The following is a 25,658-nucleotide window of genomic DNA, read 5'->3' as shown; positions in this document are numbered from 1 at the left end:
CCCTGACCTTTGACACTTAGTCATTTCCACTCCAACATCTTGTTGCTGCCTAGATGCAGTGAGTTCCAGTTCCTACCAGGTTTAGTTTTGGGTTTTTCTACAAACAAGCTCTCAGTCTTTAGGAACCCTTAGGAATAGGATCCCCCATTATACAAATGATGAAACTGAGTTTCAACTATATAAAATATCATATCTGAGGCCACACAGCAAGTATGTCACAGCACCAAGAGTCAAACTCTAACACTTAGATCTTTCTACTGTGTTAGGTACAGAAAACACTCCACATTTTTATTTTCCTTGAAAAACTTTTTTTTCAATTTTGTTAAAATAGTGCTTCCTGATTTCCTTTGTCAGCTTGTGTTGGTAAAAGTATCTCAAGTAGGAAAATCCCAACACTTAGCACTTTTGATCTAGGGAAGGAGAGCAGTTTTGTTCCCCTTTGCCAATTGTAACTGCTTTATAACACCAAAAGCTTCTAACCTTTATTAAGCACCAGGCCAAGTACTTCTTGTTGATGTCCTTCAACCTTCCTAATAGTTCTGTGAACAAACGTTTCATCTCCATTTTACAGATGGAAAAAGTTGGGGTGAAGAGTTAGCCCATCCATCCTCAGGAAGAATTTAATAAAGAAGTGTTCACTTGTGGTGAGGCAAAGCAAAAGGACTGCTAAATTCTTTGTATTTGATATAATTGGAAAAGAATAGAAAATATATGAAAATTTTGAAATAAAAATTTGTTTTCCTCCTCACAATGGAAATCGCTGCCACAGTTAGGCATCATAACTGTTTCCCTCTAATGGATTCCTAATCCAAAATGGTCACACTTTCTTCCACAGGACTGACTTTAGAGAAACTCTGTAAGTCAAAAAAGTGAATGAGTATTGTAGGGTAAGAAACATATCCAAAATAGATTATTCAGTGTTTCTCATGGTATTCATTGTCCCTTCTGGAAATTTCTGACCTGACAAATACAGAGAAGAGAAAGGTAGAGAAGAAAGTGTTAAAGAAAGCAGAAGGGAAACAGCTGAAGTCAGTACATAGCTACATGTGGCTCAGGACCAAATTGTCCCAGAATGTCACTGCAAATTCAGAAAGCTGCCAAAAGTTGAAAACACAACATGTTGGAAGACACACACACACACATACACTCATAAACACATATAGATACACATGTATATAATATACTGCATACAGCATTACATATTTGTTTAAGATCCAATGATCCTCTAAATGCTTCTTGCATCCTGTGGTGAATTTAGTACTTGCACACAGTGCTGGAAAGCCTTGGTTCAGTGGGAAGGGGTTAGCCAGGGACAGCTGGCTTTCACAGGAGGTCAGGGACAGAGACTGGCAGAGACAACTGCATGGCAGGTGCTGCAGGGGAGGGGATGAGCATACAAGACTTGAAGGTAAAATAAGCTAGTTGTGTACAAAGACAACAAGCAGACTGGCTTGGCGGTGAGAAATAGAATGCTTGATGAAATGGCTTTAGAGTCAGAACCAGGTTTGAACCCTCTCTTCCTCTAGCATTTATTAGTCCTGTAATGTTGGACAATGTGATTTACACTTTCTGAGCCTTCCCTCTCTTACCTGTAAAGACAATACCTACTTCCTGGCATTGTTGAGAGTATGAAATGCTAGTAGGGGCTTAATCACTGTCCCTGTCACTTGTTCTTAATGGTTGGTAGAAAGGAATTTCGTTATAGCAAAAAAAAAAAAAAAAAAAAAATATATATATATATATATATATATATATATATTTTCCAGGCATTGCACAGGGGTGTCTTCCCCATATTATCCTATTTATTCTATTAAAATCCTTCAGGAGAGGCTCTATTTGTCCCCATTTTACTTAGTGTGCCCCAGGTCACAGAGCTAGTTTCCAGCAGAGGAAGAATTCAAACCAAGTCATCAGACCACCAGGCCTATATATGTTCCACTGTATCTGGCAGTTTCCTAAGCAACAAGTGGTAAGACTAAAAAGCATCAGTGAGAGGAATCCTCATAGGACAGATGGGGAGTTGAAAAACTAACAACAAGCCCCTAAATCCATTTCTCATCTGCTCAATATATTTTATGGAATTCTGGGTAAAGCTGAGGAGTGACATTTCCAAGCAGACCAATGAAATGAACCTCAAGAACTTCCCATCCCTGCCCTCAGTTTCCTCATCCAGTTTCCTCCCAATGGGGAGCTGGGACTACATACTTTCTGAAGTTACTTCCAGCTCTAAAATGATGAGCACATGGGTAGAATTACAAGGTTTGAGACACAAACAGCACACTGTGCTCAGAGCCATCTCTTGAGCGTGATACGCCTTTTATAATAGAAGCCCTCTCACCCAGAGAGATGTTTAATCATGAAATCCTAAAATAGCAATGGCGTAATGTTCTCAAACTCTTTATTTTAATTCAAAATATATAAATGTACGTTCATTATCCAATTTCACTGATGTAGGCGCAATGCCTCTCTCTTCAACACTAGGACACGGGGAGAGAGCAGGGATGGGTTATGCAGACAATTAACTATGCTCACAATCCATCATGTACAATTTCCTCTTTCTTTCTCTCTCTCTCTCTCTCTCTCTCTCTCTCTCTCTCTCTCTCTTTCTTTCTCTCCCCCCACCCACCCAGTGCTAGATTTTCAGAGCCTCAGGCATGCCAGACAAATATTCTATCATTAAACTACATCCCCCAGCCCCATTTCCAATCTCAATGTCCTTAAAATAGAAAGAATTTTAATGATTACGGATAAACCCATAAGCAGAATCTCTTTATATTTTCAAGTTTTTCCTTATATTTTATAGCTGTTTCTCCCACACTTAATTTGACAGCAATTTTTAGTGACTCACCTCTATGGAGTCTTTTTTAAGTATTCAACACAGTTTCCCTAGAAACAAGAATGCTATTTCTTTTTATATTCCCATTTCAGCAGTTTAATTAAACAATAAGTCAGACTTTGTCATCTCTCTTCTCTAGAGTGTCCAATGACTCACCCATCTTACTGAAAGGACATGTAAAGTCCGTCCATGGCTCCACACTCTGTGACCCCTGCCATTCCCTCTGCCTCCTCTCCTGCCACCTCCCTCCTCAGTCAATCCACACCAGCTAGGTGACCTCCAGGTATGCTTCCTCACGTGGCCAAGGGAGCTCTTGCTTCCAACTGGCTTGCTGTTCCCCCTCTCCAAATTTTCTTCCTCTGGATATCCACAGGGTGAGCTCTTAGAATTCCTTCTTTCTAGTTCTTTGTTCATATGTCACCTTCTCAGTGAAGCCTTCTCCATTATCCTAATTAAAGTAGCCACCCTGGCCTCCCACCTCAATGTTGTTTTTTTCTAGCATACGTAGCTGATGTTCTATACATTTCACCCATTAGAATTCAAGCTTAGGAGGGCAGGGAATGTTGCCTGTTTGCAGATGTACTCCAGTGCCTAAAATAACAGGGCCACAGTTGTCATTCCATAAATAAGTCTTCAATAATAATGTCTGTTGTAGTAATAAATGTATTTTCTGACTGAATTGTATAAGTACAACACTAGGTACCTCAGACTTGAGGAGGGTTAGGAACAAAGACTCTTGGTAAGCAAAGAAGTCACCTGGAGGGCTCAGAAGTGCACTGGTTCTGAAGAGCTTACCCTGCAAGGCATGAGCAGCCATGAGCCCTAGGATCAGCCAGGGCATGGTAGAGAAGGCAACAAGGTCACCTGTTAAATGCAAGTTGCTAAACAGTCTTTCCTTTTAACTCAACCAAACTGATGTCTCCAATCACTTGATGTTTTCATACTCAAATACACAAAAACCCATAGCAAAGTGTAGAGGATAATTTGGCTACTTTGCTTCAGATAGAGATAAAACAGTAGATAAACTGTCTTATTCTGATTTACCCCTCCACGGTCAATGACCTTTAGCAAATCTCTTCATCTCTTTCTTATCCTTAGTTCTCCATTAAAAAGCAAGAGGGTATAAAATAATATGTGGCCTGACTATTTTATCAGTCTATGGTAAGTATCAGATGAATCACTAACTATGAAAATATATGAAAAAATTATAAAGCATGCTATACAATAAGCAATTATTGGGGCTGGGGTTGTAGTTCAGTGGTAGAGCACTTGCCTAGCATGTTTGAGCCACTAGGTTCAATCCCCAGCAACACATAAAAAAAAAAAAAACTAGATAAACAAACAATAAGCAATTATCTTTGTATGAATAAAGATGACTTACTTGTCTATAATATCTACCATTACTCCCCCAAACTGATAATGTACTTTAGAGCACTTTGATTTTGATATTATTCTAAAATTTATAAAGAATAAACAGAATGAAAAGTCTGCTTTTAAGGGCATGGAATGAGAAAAAGAAGGAAAATCAGGCCTTTTCCTGGCTCTTAAATAGAAAAATACCAAGAAGGAAAAAAATGCATAAATCTTCAGAGCAGTAACTAGAATATAAAACGATCAGATTTAAGAATATTACTGTGAGTATCTATGATTATCTGGACTCTGGGACACTTTTAGATGTTCCTCATCTATTTCTACTACAAGGATAATCCAAGATGACTTATTAATATCACAGATGTCAATAGCAGGTTATGATGTAAATGAGAAAACTCTTTCCAACCATCTCAGTTCTGTTTTATTATAGCATTTATTACACCAAAATAAAAAGTGGTGAAGAACGACTTGTCACACCATTTATTAGAGTTGATGGAGTGTAGACAGTCTTTTCAATAAGGCTTTAACACACTGTTCTGCACCATAGTCCATTATTAATGAAAAGAAATGCATGATACTTGCATCTGCTTTTCCCCCAAGTCATTCAGACATTAAATTCAAAATCCATTCTACCCTTTATGGCAAAGGGTCAGAGATCAAATGTTAATTTGTTTGTTGTTTACCAAAATGTTCATTTCTAATCAGGAATCTTCCCTATTCTACTGAATTTAATAATAGTACTTTCTTAGAGAGGGGATCAAAGGAGGAAGCAAATGCAACAGGAATATAAACAAATTGTGCCCTAGTTTATATCTGACAAGAGAATGGGATCTAGTTTTTCTCTGTGAAAAGAACACAAAGGACAACCACAGAATGCAAACTGTGTGTTGCATATCTGAACTTCTCTTCCAGCACCTGAGTATCTGAATGGAACTAATTCACTCTAGAAAAGGCATTAAGTAATAGAGCCTGATTGTGCCAGGATGAGGGATAACCTTCAAACTGTGAACAAAAGTAAACATATTTGACAATGATAGGAATCACCTCACTCACACAGTAATCTCCATCAAGCATTTCACACTCAAAAGAAAAAAAAAACAAATATATTAAGAATGACCTACCGCCAACAAGGAACCCTGATAGACACAAGCACCTGTGGGGAAAAACAAACAAGAATTAAAAGTGATGCATACTATGCCAATAAGCACTGCCCCAGCAGGCTCTCTGCTCAAACTGCATCTACACACATCATAATCAGCAAACCGCTTTTTCCAAAATCTTAAAAGCTTGAGCATTCTTCCCCTTGGGAAATAACCCCATACACCAAAATAACATTTCCTGGGCACACGTGAAAGAAGGCTTCATTAGAACTCATTATCTGAATTTTAAAATAAATGTATTTATAATGGCATACTCTAAGTACAGTGCATATTTTCCTTTATGATAAATCAGGAAAGCTTCCATAATCTAGTCCCAATTTACTTTTTCAAGCTTCTCTTCCACTCTTTGCTTACATAAATTCTCCAGTCCAACCCAAGAAGCCAACTTAGGATCCCATGATAAAATTTCATGTCTCAATGGCTTTTGTTTGTTTTTATTTCCTACAGGAAATTCATTTGGTCTATTCAAAGCCCTTGAATTTGATTTCATCTCCTTCATGACACTTTTCCAGCCCACAGGATTATGTTCATCTCCTGTGAGCTCATAGCACTTTGTGCCTGAATCATTTATTTGTGAATCACCCTTGTGTACTTCCTCTGGCATCCTTGCTATAGATGTGGAAATGCTGCTATCCTGCACAAAATATATATCTGAGGAAATGGGGACTATTTCTCTTTTTTGGTATTCCCCCTCTCTTCATATACTAGGCATTCGTTTAGATATCTGGTTAACATAAAATACCTATTTCATACTTTTAACACAATATGCTCCTCTTTGGAGAGATTAAATCATTTTATAGAGGAGCAATATAAATAGTGGTTATTTGAAAAGATCCCTTCTATTGAGTTCCTGACCTCCAAGACTCTTTTCTCTCCATTTTTTTTTTCTGATGGGCTGCTTATGAACTGATACATCTTTATATTTTCCAGTCATTAGGCACCAAGTGAAAAAAAAAAGATGATTTGTTTCTACATGGAGAAGAAGGCTGAATTTGACTGGATAGCTTATGTATTCCGAATAACTAGCATATCATAAAACAAATCTTTATAAAATTGTAATCCTGATTTTTTTTAAAAAATACACATTTCTCAACCAATTTTTGAGCAGCACGACAGGGGTTGATTTAACCTAGAAACAAGTATACAATGTGCTACTGGCTACTCTCAGAAACTAAGGCCACAAACGGAATAAAACTGTATACATAAACCAAAGTAGGTCATCTTGACGTTGTGCCATATTTGGTTTCCAAAGAGGGAAGGACACATTTTACTACAGTGCTTGTCTCTAACAGATCATTCATGAAGTCTAAAAATATTACCTTCTCCAGAAAGGACTGGTCTATGTTCTCCACCAATAATGGAACTGAGAACAATCTTCAAAGAAAGTGAGATGACTATTTACATTTGAGTTGAATCAAAGACCCTGGGGCAAATTTACTAAATGACTTTTACATTCTTGACATTCAAATAGAATAATTTGAGACAAAGCCCTTGGGGAAGGAGGGACTTTTCTTAATTGACTTATTTTTCCTTAAGAAATTTGTTCCAAAGATTATATTTCAGTCTACAGCGTGTCATAAGAAAGCATATAAAGGATGTAAGTACATGTATATTTAGATATAAAGTAATCATATATAACTCAAATACACAATTCATTTTATAAACTGCTTAAATGGATTAAATGGATATTTAATTACATCCAATGTTTTAAAAATTACAATAAAGTTCATCACTAAGGTACAATTTAACAAAATTTAATATTTTTTCCAGACCATTAATTTTTAATGGCTAAACTATGAAAAACATTTCACATATTAAATAGTTTTTTAATTGACAGATAAAATCATGTATATATGTATATGTCATGTACAACATGATGTTTTCAAGTACATTTAACCTTTATGATAAGCAAAGAAAATTTAACTTTCAGAGAAAAAAACACAAAATTTGTTCTTTAAAATATAGGCATATGTTACTAGGGATACCTTCTGAGAAATGCATCATTAGGAAACATTTCTGTGATGCAAACATTTATTCACACCAAGTAAGATGGCTATGACATCATTAGGCAATATGAGACCAACATACTATATTCAGTTCAACATTGACCAAAACATCATTCTGTGGCACATAACTATAATTTTATTTCTCTCTCCTTCAGTATTACCTCTTTCACAGTTCCCCCCAAAATCAAGTACTTTAAGAAGTAACCAAATATCCACATAAAAACCTTTTTGGGGAAGTTCTATAAGAGGAAAACATAAAGCTACATTTAAGAGTGGCACCAGAATGGCATTAGAGCAGATTATGCTAAGTGAAGCTAGCCAAGCCCTAAAAAACAAATGCCAAATGTCTGCTTTGATATAAAGAGAACAACTAAGAACAGAACAGGAAGGAAGAGCATGTGGAAAAGACTACAGATAACAAAGACGAATGGGGGGAGAGAAACGGAGAGAGAAGGGAAAGCATATGGAAATGGTAGGAGACCTTCAAGGATACATAAAATTACAAGAGGCTATGAGGGGCAAGGGGGAGGGAAAAAAAAGGGAGAGAATTGAACAACAGCAGGGGAGATAGAGAGGGAAGATGGGAGGGGAGGGGAGGGGAGGGGTGATAGTAGGGGTTAGGAAAGGTAGCAGAATACAACAGACACTAATATGGCATTATGTAAAAATGTGAATATGTAACAGATGTGATTCTGCAATCTATATTTGGGGTGAAAATGGGAGTTCAAAACACAATTTGAGTCTAATGTATGAAAGATGATATATCATGAGCTATGTAATGCTTTAAATAATCAATAAAAAATTAAAAAAAAATATTTACTTTTTTTTAATATAAAAAGTTTGCCAATCAAAAAAAAAAAAAAAAAAAAAAAAAAAAAAAAAGAGTGGCACCAGAGCCAGATGTGGTTAAGCGAAAGATCTGCTATAGACTCCAGTCAAGTGGTATGTACCTGCTGATAAATTCTGTCATTAGGAAAAGAAAATAACTCAATTTGGGTCACTCTATGATGCACAATTCCAAAAGAAATAAGCTTTGCCCTCTGAGGGCTTTCCTAAAATCAAACAGTTCTAACCAGAAGGCAGCTACATGAACGAATGTCCATTAACACTGTTTCCAAACCCTCATTTCTACTCTCCTGAGAGAACAAAGCATTCCAGTATGATGCCCAGTCCTATCAAACATTTATCACCACCCAAAGCCAGATGCGGTCATCCAGAGTAAACATATTTCTCCCACACTGTGGCACGCTGCACACCCACTAGCAGATGAAGTTGGGAGGTTTGTTGGCATTAGGTGCTGGGTGAAGCTTCTGATTCAGAACTGGAGCAGAGAGGCCTTTTCACTAATCCATCAATTCACATAATATGGACAACAAAGTTACTCCTTCTACTCATCATTTTTTCCCCCTAAGGAGTTCTAGAAAGATTACAGATCTATCTAAGCTTTCAAATTATGGCTTTATTTGAACTTGAAAGGAAAATCCAGCTCAACTCAAAGTGGATTTTTCTTTCGTTTTTTCTTTTTAGTGCCTGAACTGAGGGCCTGTGCATGTTAGGTAAGCATTCTACAACCTCAGCCCCTCAAGACGAATTCTGAGAAATGACAGAGATCTAGAAAGAGAAATATGCCTTCTTCAAAGGAAAATAGAGGAAAAAATTTAAAAAACAATGGGAACCAGAGTTCCCAAACCAAGAACATTGTCAGTTTCAGGGCATGAAATATGGCTAAAGCGTCCAGCAATTTAATTCCAACAGCACACGGTCTGTGAGAAAGTGCAGATAGTCTACAGAGTAAAGTAATTATATAGAGCAAAAAAGGAAGGCTGCTATGTTTGGAGAATTGGCTGCTCTTTTTCCAGTGTGGATGGCTCATTGCCTACAGGTCACAGAGGCAAATGTTACATATAAAATTTAAACAAATAAAATAATGGCTTTATTATTTGATGGCTTTTCAAATATTATAATAAACTCCTTTATGACATATCTGTAAAAAATTAATATTTTCAGGGAAATTTTGAGATATGATTAGTACCAGTACTGACATCCTTAAACTATTCACTAGAGAAACTGACTGGTAAACTGAGTGAATTAGAGAAGTTAAATCCAAGAAGCACAAAATGTCAGACCCATTAGTTGAAAGAAATAGTGTTCATTAAGACATGAAGAGATTTGGAGAGTAGGGCCTCACAAACACACGACTCATTAGGACCAAGCAGCCACAAGTTGGCATTTAAATGTTCAAGCTTTATGTTGTATTATAATTCAGCATATGGCTGTGTACACTATGGAATAGTTAAAATATAATCGCTTCTGGACTGACAGGGCAGCTCATGTCCTGATGACTGTCGAGTAGGATTCAGATCAATTAATAGAGTAGTTAAAATGAAAATGGGCCAACTGTTTTTGAACTGTTATAAAAGTTGGCATGCAGCTCCCACTTCACCGTGTGGTAGTCCCCTCCCCTCTTCTGAGCCATGTGGTGGAGAGTATTTTATGACTACTTGTGTCTAAGTAAAATTAAGTGATATTGCCACCCAAGTCCATAATAGTGAATATGGATGGGTATGTCCTCACTAAAGGACGTCTATGGGGAGAGCAATACTCAGAGTCGATCCCCAGAAGGCAATGTATTAGAAACAAGGGCCAACAACATGGGGATAGGGATGTGGCTCAGTGGTAGAGCACCTGCCTAGCATGCATAAGCCCCTGGGTTTGATCCCTAGCACTGGGGGAAACAAAAAAATCTATGCTAATACATCACATTATTTCTACTAGCAGGTAGTTATAAAAGCCATAAAGCTGCAAAATTGCAATTAGTATCAATCAACTGGAATCAGTAAAATTTCAATATTGGGCAAGCCAACAAAGACCAAATGTTCTCCTATCTCTAGTGAACCATAATTCTGATAATAACAATTTGGGGGTATGCAAACTCCTTGAGGGCAAGTACTATAGGCTTTTACTATTTGTTTTGATCTCTGTATTTCCCCACCAGACACAACATGACACATTTGCTCTCAAAAAAAAAAAAAAAAGGCTTGTCAAATGAAAGATGAAGGGAGAGGCTATTTTTCTTGGCTATTTTTCAATGTCTTCTCTGATATTGAGGTTCAAGCATTCAGTGTCTCACCAAAGGGAGTCCTCAGCCAACAGCAGAATCAAAAATGCTGATCTATCTATAAATAAAACACACTGTCTATCAAATGATCAGTTCCAATATAATCTGTCAATGACACTTATATGAAAAGCCTGGGAGATTGTGGAGTTGACTGAAACCACACGAGGAGTGATGAGATATCAACTAGAGCTCAGTGCTCTTAGCCTCAGAGCCAAGCCAGCTGTCTATGTAGTGTAACCTCACAGGACTTCCCCATATCAACACAACTCAAAGTGAACATCTCCAGAAAACACCATTACAAAATTCCCCTGAGTCAGAAAATAACCATATTAGAGGTTTCCCTGTGCCTTCTTAATTTTATTAAGACCTCAAATCATAGAATTTTATCTACCTGGCAATATAAAATAACACTCCCAATAATTTCCTTATAAAAATTTATTTTTTCCTCTGATAATTAGAATAAAATTTAGAACCTGGAAATTGCAACTGATCACAAATAAGCTGGCAAATGTCAGTCATTTTTCCCCCTATTCGTGATGATTAACAAAAGTATTTTAGCACTATCACCTAGTTGACTTCTTCATTTAGTAAATGACAGAATTACAGCTCACAGAGTTAGATGGTTCATTCAAGGTAAGTCAGCTAATCATAAAGGCTTCAAAAGAATGTGATTTGGCAATACTTGTTCATTTGGCCAAAAATTTTGAGAACTTACTATGTGCTAGGAGTTGAACTGGATATATAAGAATAACTAGGAGCCATCCTAACTCCTCAGTAAGCACACAGCCAAAGGACCAAGGTAACATTTATATCAACTACAATTGTGAAAGGTATTAACTGGCATACTGGAAGCATAGATGACATATTCTCTGAGCACAGAGAAGAAAACGAATTCTTCTGTGAAGTGGCAGGCAAAAGTGTCCAAGTATGTCCCATCAAGAGAAATACATGTGAACGTTTCTTTTCAGCTTTAAAAATCATTCCCTAGGTTAACACTAAAAATTTGAGATCTCTGAAATCCTTATATTTCCATCTATGACCTCAGTGCTTTTAATGTTAAAATAAAACCTTGACAGAACCAAATGGAAGGTCTCATGGAATGACAACTTGTCTGTGGGACTGATATCATTTAATTAAATTCATGAGATAAAGAATGTAAAGTACTTAGCATAGTACCAGGCAAATGGCATGTGCTCAGTAAATGTATTCATTCATTATCAGATAAGCATCATTATGATTTGGGTGAAAACTGACATTTACCAATCTTGCAATCCAATTTGTGAAATGACTATAGAATGCTCTGAAGGTAGGGTGATACAATTAAATGCAGTATCCGAAGTATATCTTTAAAGGAATAAAACCTCTTTCCCAATGCCCATCAAAAGACCTTGGCAGTTCTTAAACATTGCGCATTGTACGGACCAATCCTCCAAAGAGCGCCCCCTGTAGATTCTTAATATTAACAGCTTTTGTCTGAGATTTGATCTGAGAAAATGCATCATTCCAGCTGCCCCCTGCTGAGCAATATAGGAGCATGTTTTCTTCGTTGCTGGGATATGCTTGTAAATAAGAAACTGCCACCAAGTGAAACTGTAGTTTTTCTAAGTCCGAAGTTGAGATTTAGGTGGCCTAGGCAGTCTCTCCCGTATGGGGCAATTAGACTTTTTTTTTCAAGTATGCACACACATTCGCATACATAGTATCTCTCTCTCTCTCTCTCTCTCTCTCTCTCTCTCTCTCTCTCTCTCTCTCTCTCTCTCTCTGCAGGTTTTGCACTGTTTGAAGAAGTCTGCACAGGTCCTAGACGTACTTCTCCCGGGGATGGGATACATTCCACCTGCTCCCCAGGAGGGTGAGGGAAGGTATCACCTTAACCAGTAGGGAAAGTCTCCATTGCAATATGTGAATTTCCAAAACTAGACCATTTTCTCTTGTGAAGCTAATAAAGAAGAGGCACCGCTCCTTTGACTGGAAGTCGATCCAAGAAAGGCTTTGTCCTACCCGGACCTCCAACGCCCCCAATCCTAGGCAACGGATCAGCAGTCGGGGACTGTCTCCCGCCAGCACCAGCGCAGAGAAAGCGGCCCGCCCAGCGCTGGCCGCCGCGGCTGTGAAGCCAATTTGCGGCTGGGCAGGTGAACTCTTCTTCCCGCAGCTGGATGAATAATGAATGGAGCCGGGAAGGAAAGCAGAGCGCCCTGTGCTGTGGATTAAGTCCTCTTCCTCCCAGCCGCCGGCTCCCCTCCCCCTCCTTAAACACTAACTGGGCCACTTCCCGGGCTCCTCCGAGCAGGTGGGAGCTCAAAGCGCCTCGCGTCCATGGCCCTGCACTCCTTGACCCCAAAACTCTTAATTTACTTATTGATTTATTTATTCGGCTGAGCCTAGATTGCGTTTGATATCATGGCGACAACTCTTCGCTGTCTCCCTTCCCTCTCTCGGCTCCAGGGTTTCACATGTAGATTGAAGCCCGGGAGGAAAACCAGGAGGCGGCGGGATAAGGGACGTAATCTAAACTCTTATTAACCACTTTCCCCCGCCCCCTTGGGGCAGCAGGAAGGCTATCCGTACCCGGGAGATTTATTTCAGTACAATTAAATTGCCTACGTCCAGAACATGCTCTGATCAGCTAGTTATAAAATCTTAACTGGACTTTATAGAGACTTATAGGGGAGACTTACAGGGGTAGGAAGGAGCAAGAGTGATGGAGCTTTTATGTTTCATAGGAGCCGAAGTTGGTTTGCTTTTTTGTTTGTTTGTTTTGGTGTGTGTGTGTGTTTGTTTTTTTTTTTTTTTTTTTCCTGCAAACGTAAGAGCAATTGCTCTTTCCTCACCTAGGCTTTATGTAGTTGCTTTTCCTTCGGGGGCAGGAGAGGAAAGGAAAGAAAATCCGATTTAAAAGATCCGCTTCAACCTGCCACCACCCAAAGGACTTACGGTGGAAAAGGAGACCGTAGAGGGGGCTGTGATCCGAATGCTAACTAATCTCAGAAAAAAAAAAAAAAAGCCCACTCCAGTTCCACTCCCACCCACCCCCCAAAGTAAAAGACAAAAACTTCCACCTAGCCCACGACACCATAAAACTTGCTGAGCATTTTAAACTTCACACACACACACACATACATACACACACAGTCACTCACACACACACGCGCCACTGCTCTTTTTACCTTCGGAATGATGAAGCAATACTGTTAATTCCGCCAACGCTACGGCCACCCGGAGCCACACTTTGAGGAAACCCATCGCCGCCTTGGCACCCACAGTGGAGGAGTGCAGCCTTCAGCATCCAAGAGCCGGCTCTCCGCCAAACTGGTGGTTTCGGCGCCCGGAGCCGGGGACGCCCAGAGGGTGGGGAACAGTGGGCTGTTTCCTCCGGGGAGAAAAGAAGATGGACAGGCCAAGAGCGACTCTCACATCAGCCCCGAGGCGCCGGATCCGGCGGGCGATTCAATTCACTCACTGCTGGGGCGGGGAGCTGACCGAGCTCTCCCGGACCGCAGGACACCGACGATGGCTGGGCTTGCGAGAACGAGAAGGGGCAAAGCGTAGTTCTCCACTGCAAAGTCTACCCGAAAGTTGCCGGTCACGGACTGATCTGCTCTCGCAGCATTTCCCTGGGGCTAGACCCGTCCTCTTTGGGGTCTCCCACAGGGAAGATCTTGGCCCTGGTACGTCTCGACTAGCTTTTTTAAAGTTCCCTTGATATTCCGCGTCCGCGCTGCGTAGGCATAAAGGGTCTCCCGGAATCCCGAAAAACCCACTCACACCCACTTCTTGGCGGGGCCACCTCCAGCTCAGCGGACCTCAGCCGCCCAGCGCCGCTGACTGGAAACTTTGTGTCGCGATGCGTGCACGTCCGGAACTCGCCGGAGCTGCAGCCGCACCGCGCCGCCCCGGGCTGCGCTCCCTGCAGCAGACTGTTCCGAGGCTTGCAAGGAAGGCGCGGGGGGCGCGGGGGGCGCTGCTGCTACTTTCTCGCCCCCGCCCCTCGCCTGAGAAGGGCTGCGGGGGCGCGGCTTGCTCCACACCGACACCCACCTCCTAACCGAACAACCAGAGCTGTTCTGCAGAGTGGAGGTGCGATTACGGGAGTGGAGGAGGAGCCAGAATTTTAGATTCACTGAGGAAGGAGAAAGGCTGGAAAAGCCCCCTTGAACTCAATGCTATCCGGGCTAGAGAGCCCGGAAATGCACAAAATAGATCCCCGTCTGGATCCCCGCATTTAAAGGACACATACTCCGCCTGTCTCCGCCTCGCTCCCCTCCTTCAGCTTGGTGTGAAAATGGACCCAGAGACTCGGAGCTTTGGCAAAGATTCCAGAAAGTCACGTGGGCAAGGGGAGAAGCGGGGAGGGGAGTGAGGGGAGGCGGAGAGAGCAACCTGATCCCCTTATTCATTCGGCTGGAGTTCAGATCGGCTTTGTCTGGAGCGGGATCAAAAGTGGTCACACCGGGGATGGAGGGGCGGGGTGGAAAAAGGTGGCATGGTCCTTACTCTGGCACAGCTGAGGGCTCCGAACTGGATCCACACCCCTTATTTAGGAGGGGCCGATTCATGGAAGAAAGTGTTCACATCAAAGCCCTAGAGCTACCCTCTACCACCAAGTGCGTCCTGGGACCCTCCTGGGGTTTTACCCGCAACCTGGGAGAATCTAGTCAAGCAAGCCGGAGGGGGAATAATCCCACTGCGAAAGCACCTTTACCTCTCCCTGGGAGCCGCTGTCAATGAAACAACACGCTGTCTTGGCGTGATGGGTCCAGCTGCGCCCCCAAATGCCAATGCCTGGGAAGTAAATTTTAAGGCAAAGCCGACTGGGGCGCATACTTGAAGAGTGGAAGCTTTGATTCCCAGCCGGGACTGACAGATAGCAGCTATTTTTGTAGAATCAAATAAAAATAGCTGGTCCGGGTTTAGTCATTTTATAAGACGGGAATAGTTGCATCAGAAAGATACTGGCTAGCTTCCGATGGGCCCAGAGAAAAGATGTCCTGGTTCACTCTGCTGAGCTGAAATGGAGAGACTGTCCAAGAGAGTTTGAAGTAGCATTGAACTGGTAGCTGTGAGTAGGCAGAGGTGCCAGCTGTTTCCAGTTTTCACCACCATCATAAGGCAAGCCCACTGTTCTAGAGCACACTAATGCCTTTTGGAACCATTCACTTTTGGGGGGATAACTGGATAAATTGAAATTGGCAGGTCCTCCTGACTGTAATATTTAGCCAGAGCAAAGAGGGAACCTCTGACAACCTGGCTGTGATTCTTGAGTATCTGGAGGACCCAGAAATCCTGCATCTCACCCTTAGTCTCTCCACTGGGCTGTACTTCCTAGAGACAGATTTTTTTTTTTAACCTCTGTATCTGAAGCAGATAATAGGGCTCTGTAAACATTTCTTGAAAGAATGGACTAAACAAAACAGTAAGTTCCTGAAAGCAGCAGCCATATCAAGCTGGACTGGGGGGTCCTAACCCCCTCCCAACAAAAAGAATTACCCCCTTTTTTTTTAAGAAAGTGGACATTTTTTTCAATCTCAAGAAGAGCATTTTGCAAATTCAAACACACACACTGACAAACCAGATTACCACACAAAACCCCTCCTACAAAGGACTTTTGTAGCCACTACTAAGAATAACAATTTGTTCCTGCCAGAATCAACAATTTTATTTTATTTTTTTAAATTTGTGCATCTACTGAAGGGTATCTAGGTTGGATCCATAATTTAGCTATTGTGAATTGTGCTGCTATAAACATTGATGTGGCTGTGTTCCTGTAGTATGCTGTTTTTAAGACCTTTGGGTATAAACCCAGGTGTGGGATAACTGGCTCAAATGGTGGTTCCATTCCCGATTTTCCAAGGAATCTTCATACTGCTTTCCATATTGGTTGCACACCCCTTCAGTAGATGAATGGATAAAGGAAATGTGGCATATATACACAATGGAATATTATTCAGCATTAAAAGAGAATAAAATCATGGCATTTTCAGGTAAATGGATGGAATTGGAAAATATAATGCTAAGTGAAGTTAGCCAGTCCCAAAAAACCAAAGGCCGAATGTCTTCTCTGATATTAGGATGCTGATTCATAATGGGGATGGCAGGGGAGCATGGGAGGAATACATGAACTTTAGATAGGGCAAAGGAGGGAAGCATGAGGATAGGAAAGACAGTGGAATGAGATGGACATTATTACCCTAAGTACATATGTGAAAACCTGAATGGTGTGACTCTACTTTGTGTTCAATCAGAGACATGAAAAATTGTGCTCTATGTGTGTAATATGAATTGAACTTCATTCTGATGTCATATATAACTAATTAGAATAAACAAAATTTAATTTTTAAGAAAATATGAAATAATGGAGCTCAATGGGGTTTCAATAAGATATCTGTTATACTTACTAAATGCAAATATATTACTCTTTAAAAGGAAAAGAGATGAAGAAAGAGGAGATGGAAAGAATAGGTCTATCAAATTATTCTGAATAAAACATATGCTATATTTATTGGATTTATATACAACATTCTCCACCCTACCACCATCCTACCACAGGAGCACACACTGGCCAGCTCATGGCTTCCCTCTACCCTAATTACATAATGTAGAACAGGTGGTCCTGGAGTCCCTGCCCCAAGATCACTTAGATAACCAAATGGTTAAAAGTGTCAACCAATGAGTCAATAAAATTAGGCATATCTAACACCTACTATGGCCACTTAAACTGATATGTTAGAAAAGGAATTATAATTTCTTTATGATAAAAATTTAGTAAGCATTTTTATGGATATGCAACTAATCTTAACTACCTTATCTCTATAAGTCAACCTCTACAAATGAGTGTTTCATTCAAATAATAAACACTTCTTCCAACAGGGAGCAACAGTTTACTACCCAGGTGTATTTGGGTCTATATCCTCAATCCTTTTTCTTCACAGTCCATATTCCCTGACTTTTGTTACTATGTCCCACAATATTTTCTTATATGATCCCTGCTATCGTCTGTTCACATTTACTTGACCTGTTGCTGCCCATTTGGGGTGATTTATTTATTGACTCCTTCTGTAAATGATAACAGCCAACATATGTTGAATACACTGTACACTTTCCCATGTAATCCTCCAATTACTCAATGAGATAGATACCATTATTATTTCCATTGACAAGTGAAATAGCTGATGTTCAGAGAGTTAATAATCTGTCCAGAGTCAGACAGCTAATACATGACAGCAAATTAGAGCAAACACCCCGCTACTGAAATGGGCAAACCCCCAAATCTCAGAGTCTTAACACAACAAAAAGTTTATTTCTCAATTACATCCTGCCCCTGGGCATTGGTGACTCCTTTTTGTAGCCAAACCATCATGGAACATGAACCATCACTAGTTCTGCATAAGAGTAGTAAAGGAGGCACTACAAGCTCTAAGGGCCTCAGCACTCCCTCTCACAGTCCAGTGACAAGAAGGAGTCACATGGTTGAAAGCTACTATTAGCGAAGATAGGATCCATAGGGAAACATGTGGCTATTAGCTCTATCAGTACTGCTTCAATCCAGAGCCCATGCTCTTAACCATCTTCCCTATCCTTAGCTACATTATCAGCCAAACTCCAATTGGATCTTCCCTGCTACCACTAGGGCCTTGCTGACCCTTGAACAATGTTCTACTGCATCTCCAATCTAGCTTTACTCTGCTTTCCTTCTCTTCCACTTTGCTTTTCTTTCTCTTTACCCCTCCCATCTATCTTTCCTGCCTTCCTTCTATACAGCCCCATCCTGTAAGTTCTTTTATCATCTGGATCTCTTGTGCCTGCCTTCTCTGACTCACCTCATCTGCCCTAGGAGTGTTTTGCAGTTTTAGTGCATTTGTTATGATCTGTCATTTTAGCATTTGACAATATTTCTTGCTTTTTGTTTCTGCTTCAAATAATTACATTAAAAGTGAATATTCAGCTGGGTGTGGTGGCGCACACTCAAATAATATAGAAATATAAACCAATAGACTCTAAATATGTATAATCTATAATTCCTCCACCAGGATAAGCACAGCATATACAATCAGACATTTTTCTCTGCTTAACTAAGGAGAATTCCTTTCACAAAATTAGGATTATAATTTATATGCTATTTTGTGACCTGAATTTTTCTCCCACTGAATAATATAACAAAACTACAAGTTTATAAGCTGAAATCATTTTAAGGACCTCAGTCTTTTTAAGAGCTGCTTGAGCTTACATTTTATGGCGATATCCTCACATATTTTGCCAATCCCCTTTGGAAGAACACTTCAATTTCGGTTTTTACTTGTTTGTTTGTTTGCATTACAAATAATGGCACACTAAACATCTTTATGAAAGCCCTTTGTGTGTTTACCCAATTCATTTTGTTATGTATCATTTAATCTGTGCAAATCTCAAAAGGTAAAAAGAGCTTTTTGCTCCACACCACTTATCAGCCATGTCCTCAGGCATGTAAACCCCCAGCCTCAGATTCCCCACCTACTCAATGGACCTTACAATAGTGCCCACCTTACAAGACTTTTGTTTACATTAAACAAAAGTACCAGAATCAAGTTATTCACTTAACATGTTAGCTAAGTAAAATGCAGCTCTCTCATAAATATGCATTTCTTTGCCCATTAATGATCTGAAACACCTTTTCTTACATTCATTGTAATTTGTGTATGTATCGGAAAGGTCTGTTTATATTTCCTTTTGTTGTTGTTGTTGTTGTTGTTGTTTCTATGTAGAATTGTAAGAATCATTCCAATATTCAATATATTAATCCTTTTCTGTGAATTTAGATAATATTTTCCAGAAAGAGAATAGTGATTTACTGTTTATTTATGTGGAAGATAAATTTCCTCACAGTGTCATTGGAAACACATACAAGATTGAAATCAAAAATAAACACTTAATACCTAAATCTTTTTTCTAGAGTAAAATAAGCAAACACTTCAAGTTCTTTTTTCTTTTTAATCTGTTTCTTTGTTTTATTTCCTTACTCAGGGCAGCTATCCAACCCTAACACACTGGTTCAGTCACAAAAGGGTCTCAGGCTGGTGCCCCTGCCTCACCAGTTGTTAAATATTTTTAATATCACCCCTGTGCCTACCACAGCCACACAACGGAAAGCCAAGCATCAGAGGTCAGTGCCAATGCCAAACGGTCACAGCAGCCAATAAAGAAAAACAGATCCTCTCAGCACATTTAATCAATTTCTTTCCTGTGCAGATTTTAATCTCGCACTAGCTTTTTGTTTTTAAATAAAACTCCTATAGGCCTGCACTTTACCATGACATCCTTGTTTACAGATCTTTTTAAACTCTATCTGCCATTCTCTATATCACCAATTATCTTCTAGTTACACCTAGAATACCTTGAATAATGTAAGTATTATTGGTAACAAATACAAGATAGTCATGTAAAAAAAAAAAAAAACTACTAACAGCTTTATAGGAAATGATTTTTTTCTTACTTTACTAATTACCCAGTCACTGTGATGATGTATATTCCCATTTGTATCTGTTTTCACAGAACAAACGGAGAGGAGGCCAGGTGAAAAGAGAAAAAGTGAAAATAAAGAAAAAACACAGATGGCAGGGAGAACACTGGCAAAGGTAGTGGGCCACCCAAGCCCTTGAGGGTCCATATCACACCATCATGTGCCCCAGAGGTCAGATTTGGAACTACAGGATGTAATGTTTGCCCTGCTGAGTTGTTTCAGTCTTGCTTTGGTCCAAGCCTTACTTTTTATGCCCCTATTATTCCCCTCTGGGATGGGAATGTTTACTCTCATTCCATCCTAGAAGTATGTAACTTGTTCTTTTTATTTTTACAGGGGGCCCACAGCTAAGAGTTCACCATTCCTAGAGGAGATGTTGGACTTTTGAGTAATGCTAAAACTGTTAAAGCTTTGGGGACCTCTGGAGAGGAACTGAATGAATTCTCCATTTGTAAAATGGACATGAACCTTTAAAGACCAGGGGCAGAATGTTATGGCTTAGATCTTAAATGTCTCCCAAAGGCCATAAGTTGAAGGCTTGGTTCTCAGTGGACGGCACTGTTGGGAGGTGGTGGAATCTGTAAGAGGTGGGACTAGTTATAGGAAGTTAGGTTATGAGGGGCATGTTCTTGAAGAAAATATTGGGACCTGGCCCCTTCCTCTCTCACTTTCTCTTTGTTCTTGGCTGTCATGAGGTGAGCATCTTTTTTCCATCACATAATCCTCACCAGGATGTTCAACCTCAACAAAGGCCCCAAAACAATAGAGCCAAGTGACCATGGACTGAAACCTCTGAAATTACAAGTCTCTTTTTAAGTTGATTTTCTCAGGTATTTTGTCACAGCAACAGAAAACTAACTTAACAAGATTTCCAAATACTCTCTGTTTTTGTTTCAGATAAGAAGGTATAATATAAATCCAAAACAGACACCTCCTCTGTTCCTAATTTATACGATGATATATTCTGAATAGCCTATAATATAAAATGTTACATAAATTATGAGACCTTCATAAAGTGGGGTACCAGTTGAATATCCCTAATCCAAAAATCCAAAATCTTAATGCTCCAAAATCTGAAAGTACTTATTAATAACACAATATCGCATATGGAGAATTCTACAACTTACCTCATGTGGTGGGCTGCAAAATGTGAACACACTAAAAAATATTGTATGAAATTACCTTCATACAAGGCATAAATGAAATGTAAATAAATTTTTTAGACTTGGGGTCCATCCCCAAGATATCACATTATGCATATGCAAACATTCCACATCTGACAAAATCTGAAGTCCAAAACATTTCTGGTCCCAACCATTTCAGCTAAGGATTGTTCAACCTGTATTATACAGCAATTGAAAATGATACCTTAAGTATTTATGAGGCAGATGGGTACAATTCAGTACATAGCAGTTCCTATGTATTGCTTTCACACATGCACTTTTAAACTCTCTCACATACACATATTCAAATACATCTATCTAAGAAGAACATACACAAAAATATTGCCTCTGAGATTCCAGGTCACATTTCATTTCTCTTTTTAGCTTATCTATATTTTCTCATCTTCTATATTGAATACATATTTACTTATGCAATGAAAAATTATATTGAAGGGATTTTTCAAATAACAGAATAAGTCATTTCAACCTGGCTTAACTATATGTGACACTTCTGTCCTTTACAACTAGAAACTGCTACATTAGAAGATTTACAGATGTGCTTCAATTTAGTAGTTTAATAATAATCATAGAGAATCTAAATTCTTTCTTTCTCTTCAACCTGCCTGTGTGAACAGACATCACTAGTGCTCGCTAACATTTTCTGGATACACAGGATATCATATTTTGCCAATCCACCCACAAATTGGTAGAGCAATATGACTAAATCCAGACCCACACTGTCCAATACAACAACCTCAATCCACATGTGGTTATTGAAAGTTTGAAAGACGGTTAGTCCAAATTAAGATGTGCTGCAAGTATAAAATATATACCAGATTCCAAAGCCTTGATACAAAAAAGAATATCTTATTAAAATACCTCATTAATTTTTTATATTAATTGCATGTTGAAATAATATATTTTGTATTGTATTAAATAAAACACATTATTAAAACTAATTTTATTTGTTTCTTTTTATTTTTTAAATTGAAACATGGCTACTAGAAAATTAGGTTAATATATATTCCCTACACACCTATGAGAATGGCTTTTAAAAAATTATAATATATACTACAGAGATATAGTAACAAAAACAGCTGACACCAAAACAGACATGAAGACCAATGAAACAGAATAGAAGACACAGAAATAAACCCACATAAATTCAATTATCTGATATTATATAAAGATGCCAAAAACATACATTGGAGAAAAGATAGCCTTTTTAACAAATGATACTGGGAAAACTGGAAATCCATAGTAGTAGAACGAAATTTAACCCCTATCCCTCACCCTGCACTAAAGTCAACACAAAGTAGATCAAATATCTAGGAATTAAACCAGAATCCCTGTACCTGCTAGAAGAAAATGCAGGCCCAATACTAGCAATGTCAGCACAAGAACTCACTTCCTTAACAAGACGCCTAACATGCAAGAAGTAAAACCAAAAATCAATAAGTGGGATGACATCAAACTAAAAGGCTCTGCACAGCAAAGAAAACAATCAGGAATAGAGAGTCTACAGAATGGGAGACAATCTTTGCCACCTGCTCCACAAATAAGGTATTAGTATCCAGAACGTACAAAGAACCCAAAAAACTTAAAACAAACAAACAAACAAAAATCCCAAATAACCTAATCAATAAATTGGTCAAAGAACTAAACAGACACTTCTCAAAAGAAGAAATACAAATGGTCAACAAATACATGAAAAAATGTTACATATCTCTAGCAATTACAAAAATGCAAATTAAAACTACACTGAGATTTCATCTCACTCCAATAAGAATGGACATTATCAAGAATACAAGTAACAATAAATGTTGGAGAGGATATGAGGTAAAAGGTACACCCACACATGGTTGGTGGGCCTGAAAATTTATACAACCACTCTGAAAAAGCAGTATGGAGATTCCTCAAAAATTTAGAAATAGAACCACCATATGACTCAGTTATTCCACTCTTTGGTATATATCCAAAAGATTTAAAATCAGCATACTACAGTGAGTGATACAGCCACATCAAGGTTTATAGTAGCACAATTCAAAATAGCCAAGGTATGGAACAAACCTAGGTGCCCTTCAACAGATAAATAGATAAGGAAAATGTAGAATATATACACAATGGAGTATTACTCAGCCATAAAGAAGAATGAAATTGTGGCATTTGCTGGTAAATGCATGGAACTGGAAAATATCATGTTATGTGAAATAAGCCAACCCCAAAATTCAAAGGCCGATTGTTTTCTCTGATATGTAGAAGCTAATCCAAAATAAGGGGGGATGGTCGAAAATAAAAAAAGAAAGATCAGCCGAGTAGACAAAGGGGAATGAATGGAAGAAAAGAAGGATAGGATAAGGAAAGACAGTGGAATGAATCTGACCTAACTATCCTGTTATATACAGGAATATACTGCAGTGAATGTCACCATCATGTGTATCCGAAGACACTAATTTAAAAAAAAAACTGTAAGTAAATAGCAGATAGAAGAGTAGAGGGAAGGGCTGGGGATGTGGCTCAAGCAGTAGCGCGCTCGCCTGGCATGCGTGTGGCCCGGGTTCGAGCCTCAGCACCACATACCAACAAAGATGTTGTGTCCGCCGAGAACTAAAAAATAAATATTAAAAAAATTCTCTCTCTCTCTCCTCTCTCACTCACTCTCTCTAAAAAAAAAAAGAGTAGAGGGAAGGGAACAGGAGAGAGAAGAGGGGTAGGAAATGGAAGTAGTGGGGAATGCATTAGAACAAATTATATTCCATGCTTTGATAATTATGTCAAAATGAATCCTAACGTTATGTATAGCTAAAAAGAATCAATAATAAGTTACCATTATTAATTTTTAGATAGAGAACTAAAGATAGGAATGAGTAGATACTAGAGTACAAAAGAAATAAATGAGCTCCAAGACTTTGTTTTTATTCCCTAACATCTAACCCAATCCTTTTTACTTTCAGTTTTAGAAGATGTGGAATAGAGTTGGCTCACCTATTTTTAAACTTTTTCCTGAAGGATGTATTTGGAGGATTAGCAAATTAAGTCTGTATAGTGCTGTCAGTTTCTCTGAGATAGGGGCATTACAATATCATTTGGAGTTATAGTTTGAAGGGAGATGTCACACATCTGCAAATCTTATTCCTTGATAAGCTGCCAACTAATTAAATTTAAAACAGTAAAGAATTCTATAACTAAGCCTTAAACACTTACTGGATACATCTATTATTCATAACAAATGACCAGTTCTGTGAAAAAATAAACCCCTTTTAGACACTAGGTTCTTTTCCAAATTTAAAAAGCATGATAACATCAAGCACTGGCAAGGTTGTAGAGCAACTAGAACTCTCACAGATACTCTTGGCTTTAGTGCAAAAAGATAGTTTGGAAAATAGTTTAGCAGTTTCTTATAAACACAAACTTACTATATGACTTCTCCACCCAACCCTAAATAATTACTAAAGAGAAATGAAAGCTTATATTCATGTGAAACCTGTACATGACTATGTTTTTTGGCTTTATTAGTCATCAAGAACTGAAAACTACCCAAATGTCCTTCAACTAGGAAATGCATAAACAAACTGTGATACATCCATACAGTAGAACGCTATTTAGCAATAAAAAAGAACAAACTATTGAAACACACCATGGCATGAATGAATCTCAAATGCATTATGCTAAGTGAAAGAAGCCAGAATCAAAAATTACAATTCTACTTATGGGACATCCCAGAAAAGCAAAAGTACTGGGTCAACAAATACATCAGTGGTTTCCCGGGACTGAGGGTAGGAAGAGAGGGGTTAATTACAAAAGGAATTCTGACAGCTAGACAACTGTTCTAAGCTTTGATTATAATGGTGGTTGCACAACTATATGTGTTTATTAAAAGATAAAAAGTGCCAAATGCAATGGCATACACCTATTATCCCAGCTACTGATCATCTGAGAAAGGAGGATTGCAAGGTGGAAGTCAGCATGGGCAACTTAGAGAGACCCTATCTCAAAATAAAAAATAAAAAGGGGGCTGGGGATGTGGCTCAAGCAGTAGCGCTCTGGCCTGGCATGCGTGCGGCCCGGGTTCGATCCTCAGCACCACATACAAACAAAGATATTGTGTCTGCCAAAAACTAAAAAATAAATATTAAAAATTCTCTCTCTCTCTCTCCTCTCTCTCTCTCTCTCTCTCTCTCCTCTCTCTCTCTCTCTCTCTCTCTCCCCCCTCTCTCACTCTCTCTAAAAAAATAAATAAATAAATAAATAAATAAAAAGGACTAGTGGTTTAGCTCAGCGTTAGAGCACTTGCCTAGCATGGGTGATGCCCTGGGTTCAATACTCAGGACCAACCACCCGCCATCTTGGCAAAAAAGAATAAATTTTACTGTGTATACAGGCTAAATGGAGAAAAACTGAAAGCATTTACTCTAAAATCGGGAATGAAACAAGTATGTCACTCTCACCACTCCTATTTAATATAGTCTTAAAACTCTAGCCAGAGCCATCAGGCAAAAGAAGGAAAT

At 39.0% G+C, this 25,658-nt stretch overlaps 1 protein-coding gene across 6 annotated transcripts in view; it reads right to left on the bottom strand.

The window, feature by feature from the left end:
- FRAS1 (Fraser extracellular matrix complex subunit 1) overlaps positions 1-14,746 on the bottom strand; it is a 448,933-nt gene extending 434,187 nt beyond the window's left edge. For all 6 annotated transcript variants that reach the window (XR_014023287.1, XM_081304117.1, XM_081304120.1 and 3 more), the window contains exons 1-2: positions 13,662-14,746; positions 5,329-5,360 (exon numbers count right to left, since the gene is read on the bottom strand). Coding sequence is in view for 5 of the 6 variants with exons in the window: in XM_081304117.1 (XP_081160243.1) it covers positions 5,329-5,360; positions 13,662-13,737 (108 nt within the window). In the remaining variant the exon portion in view is untranslated. The remainder of the gene's footprint in view (positions 1-5,328; positions 5,361-13,661) is intronic.
- Between the last annotated feature and the right edge of the window lie 10,912 nt (positions 14,747-25,658).

The sequence above is a fragment of the Spermophilus citellus genome, assembly GCF_964194105.1.
Source record: "Spermophilus citellus genome assembly, chromosome: 8".
Taxonomy (NCBI): domain Eukaryota; kingdom Metazoa; phylum Chordata; class Mammalia; order Rodentia; family Sciuridae; genus Spermophilus; species Spermophilus citellus.
This window is presented reverse-complemented; position numbering and strand designations above follow the sequence as displayed.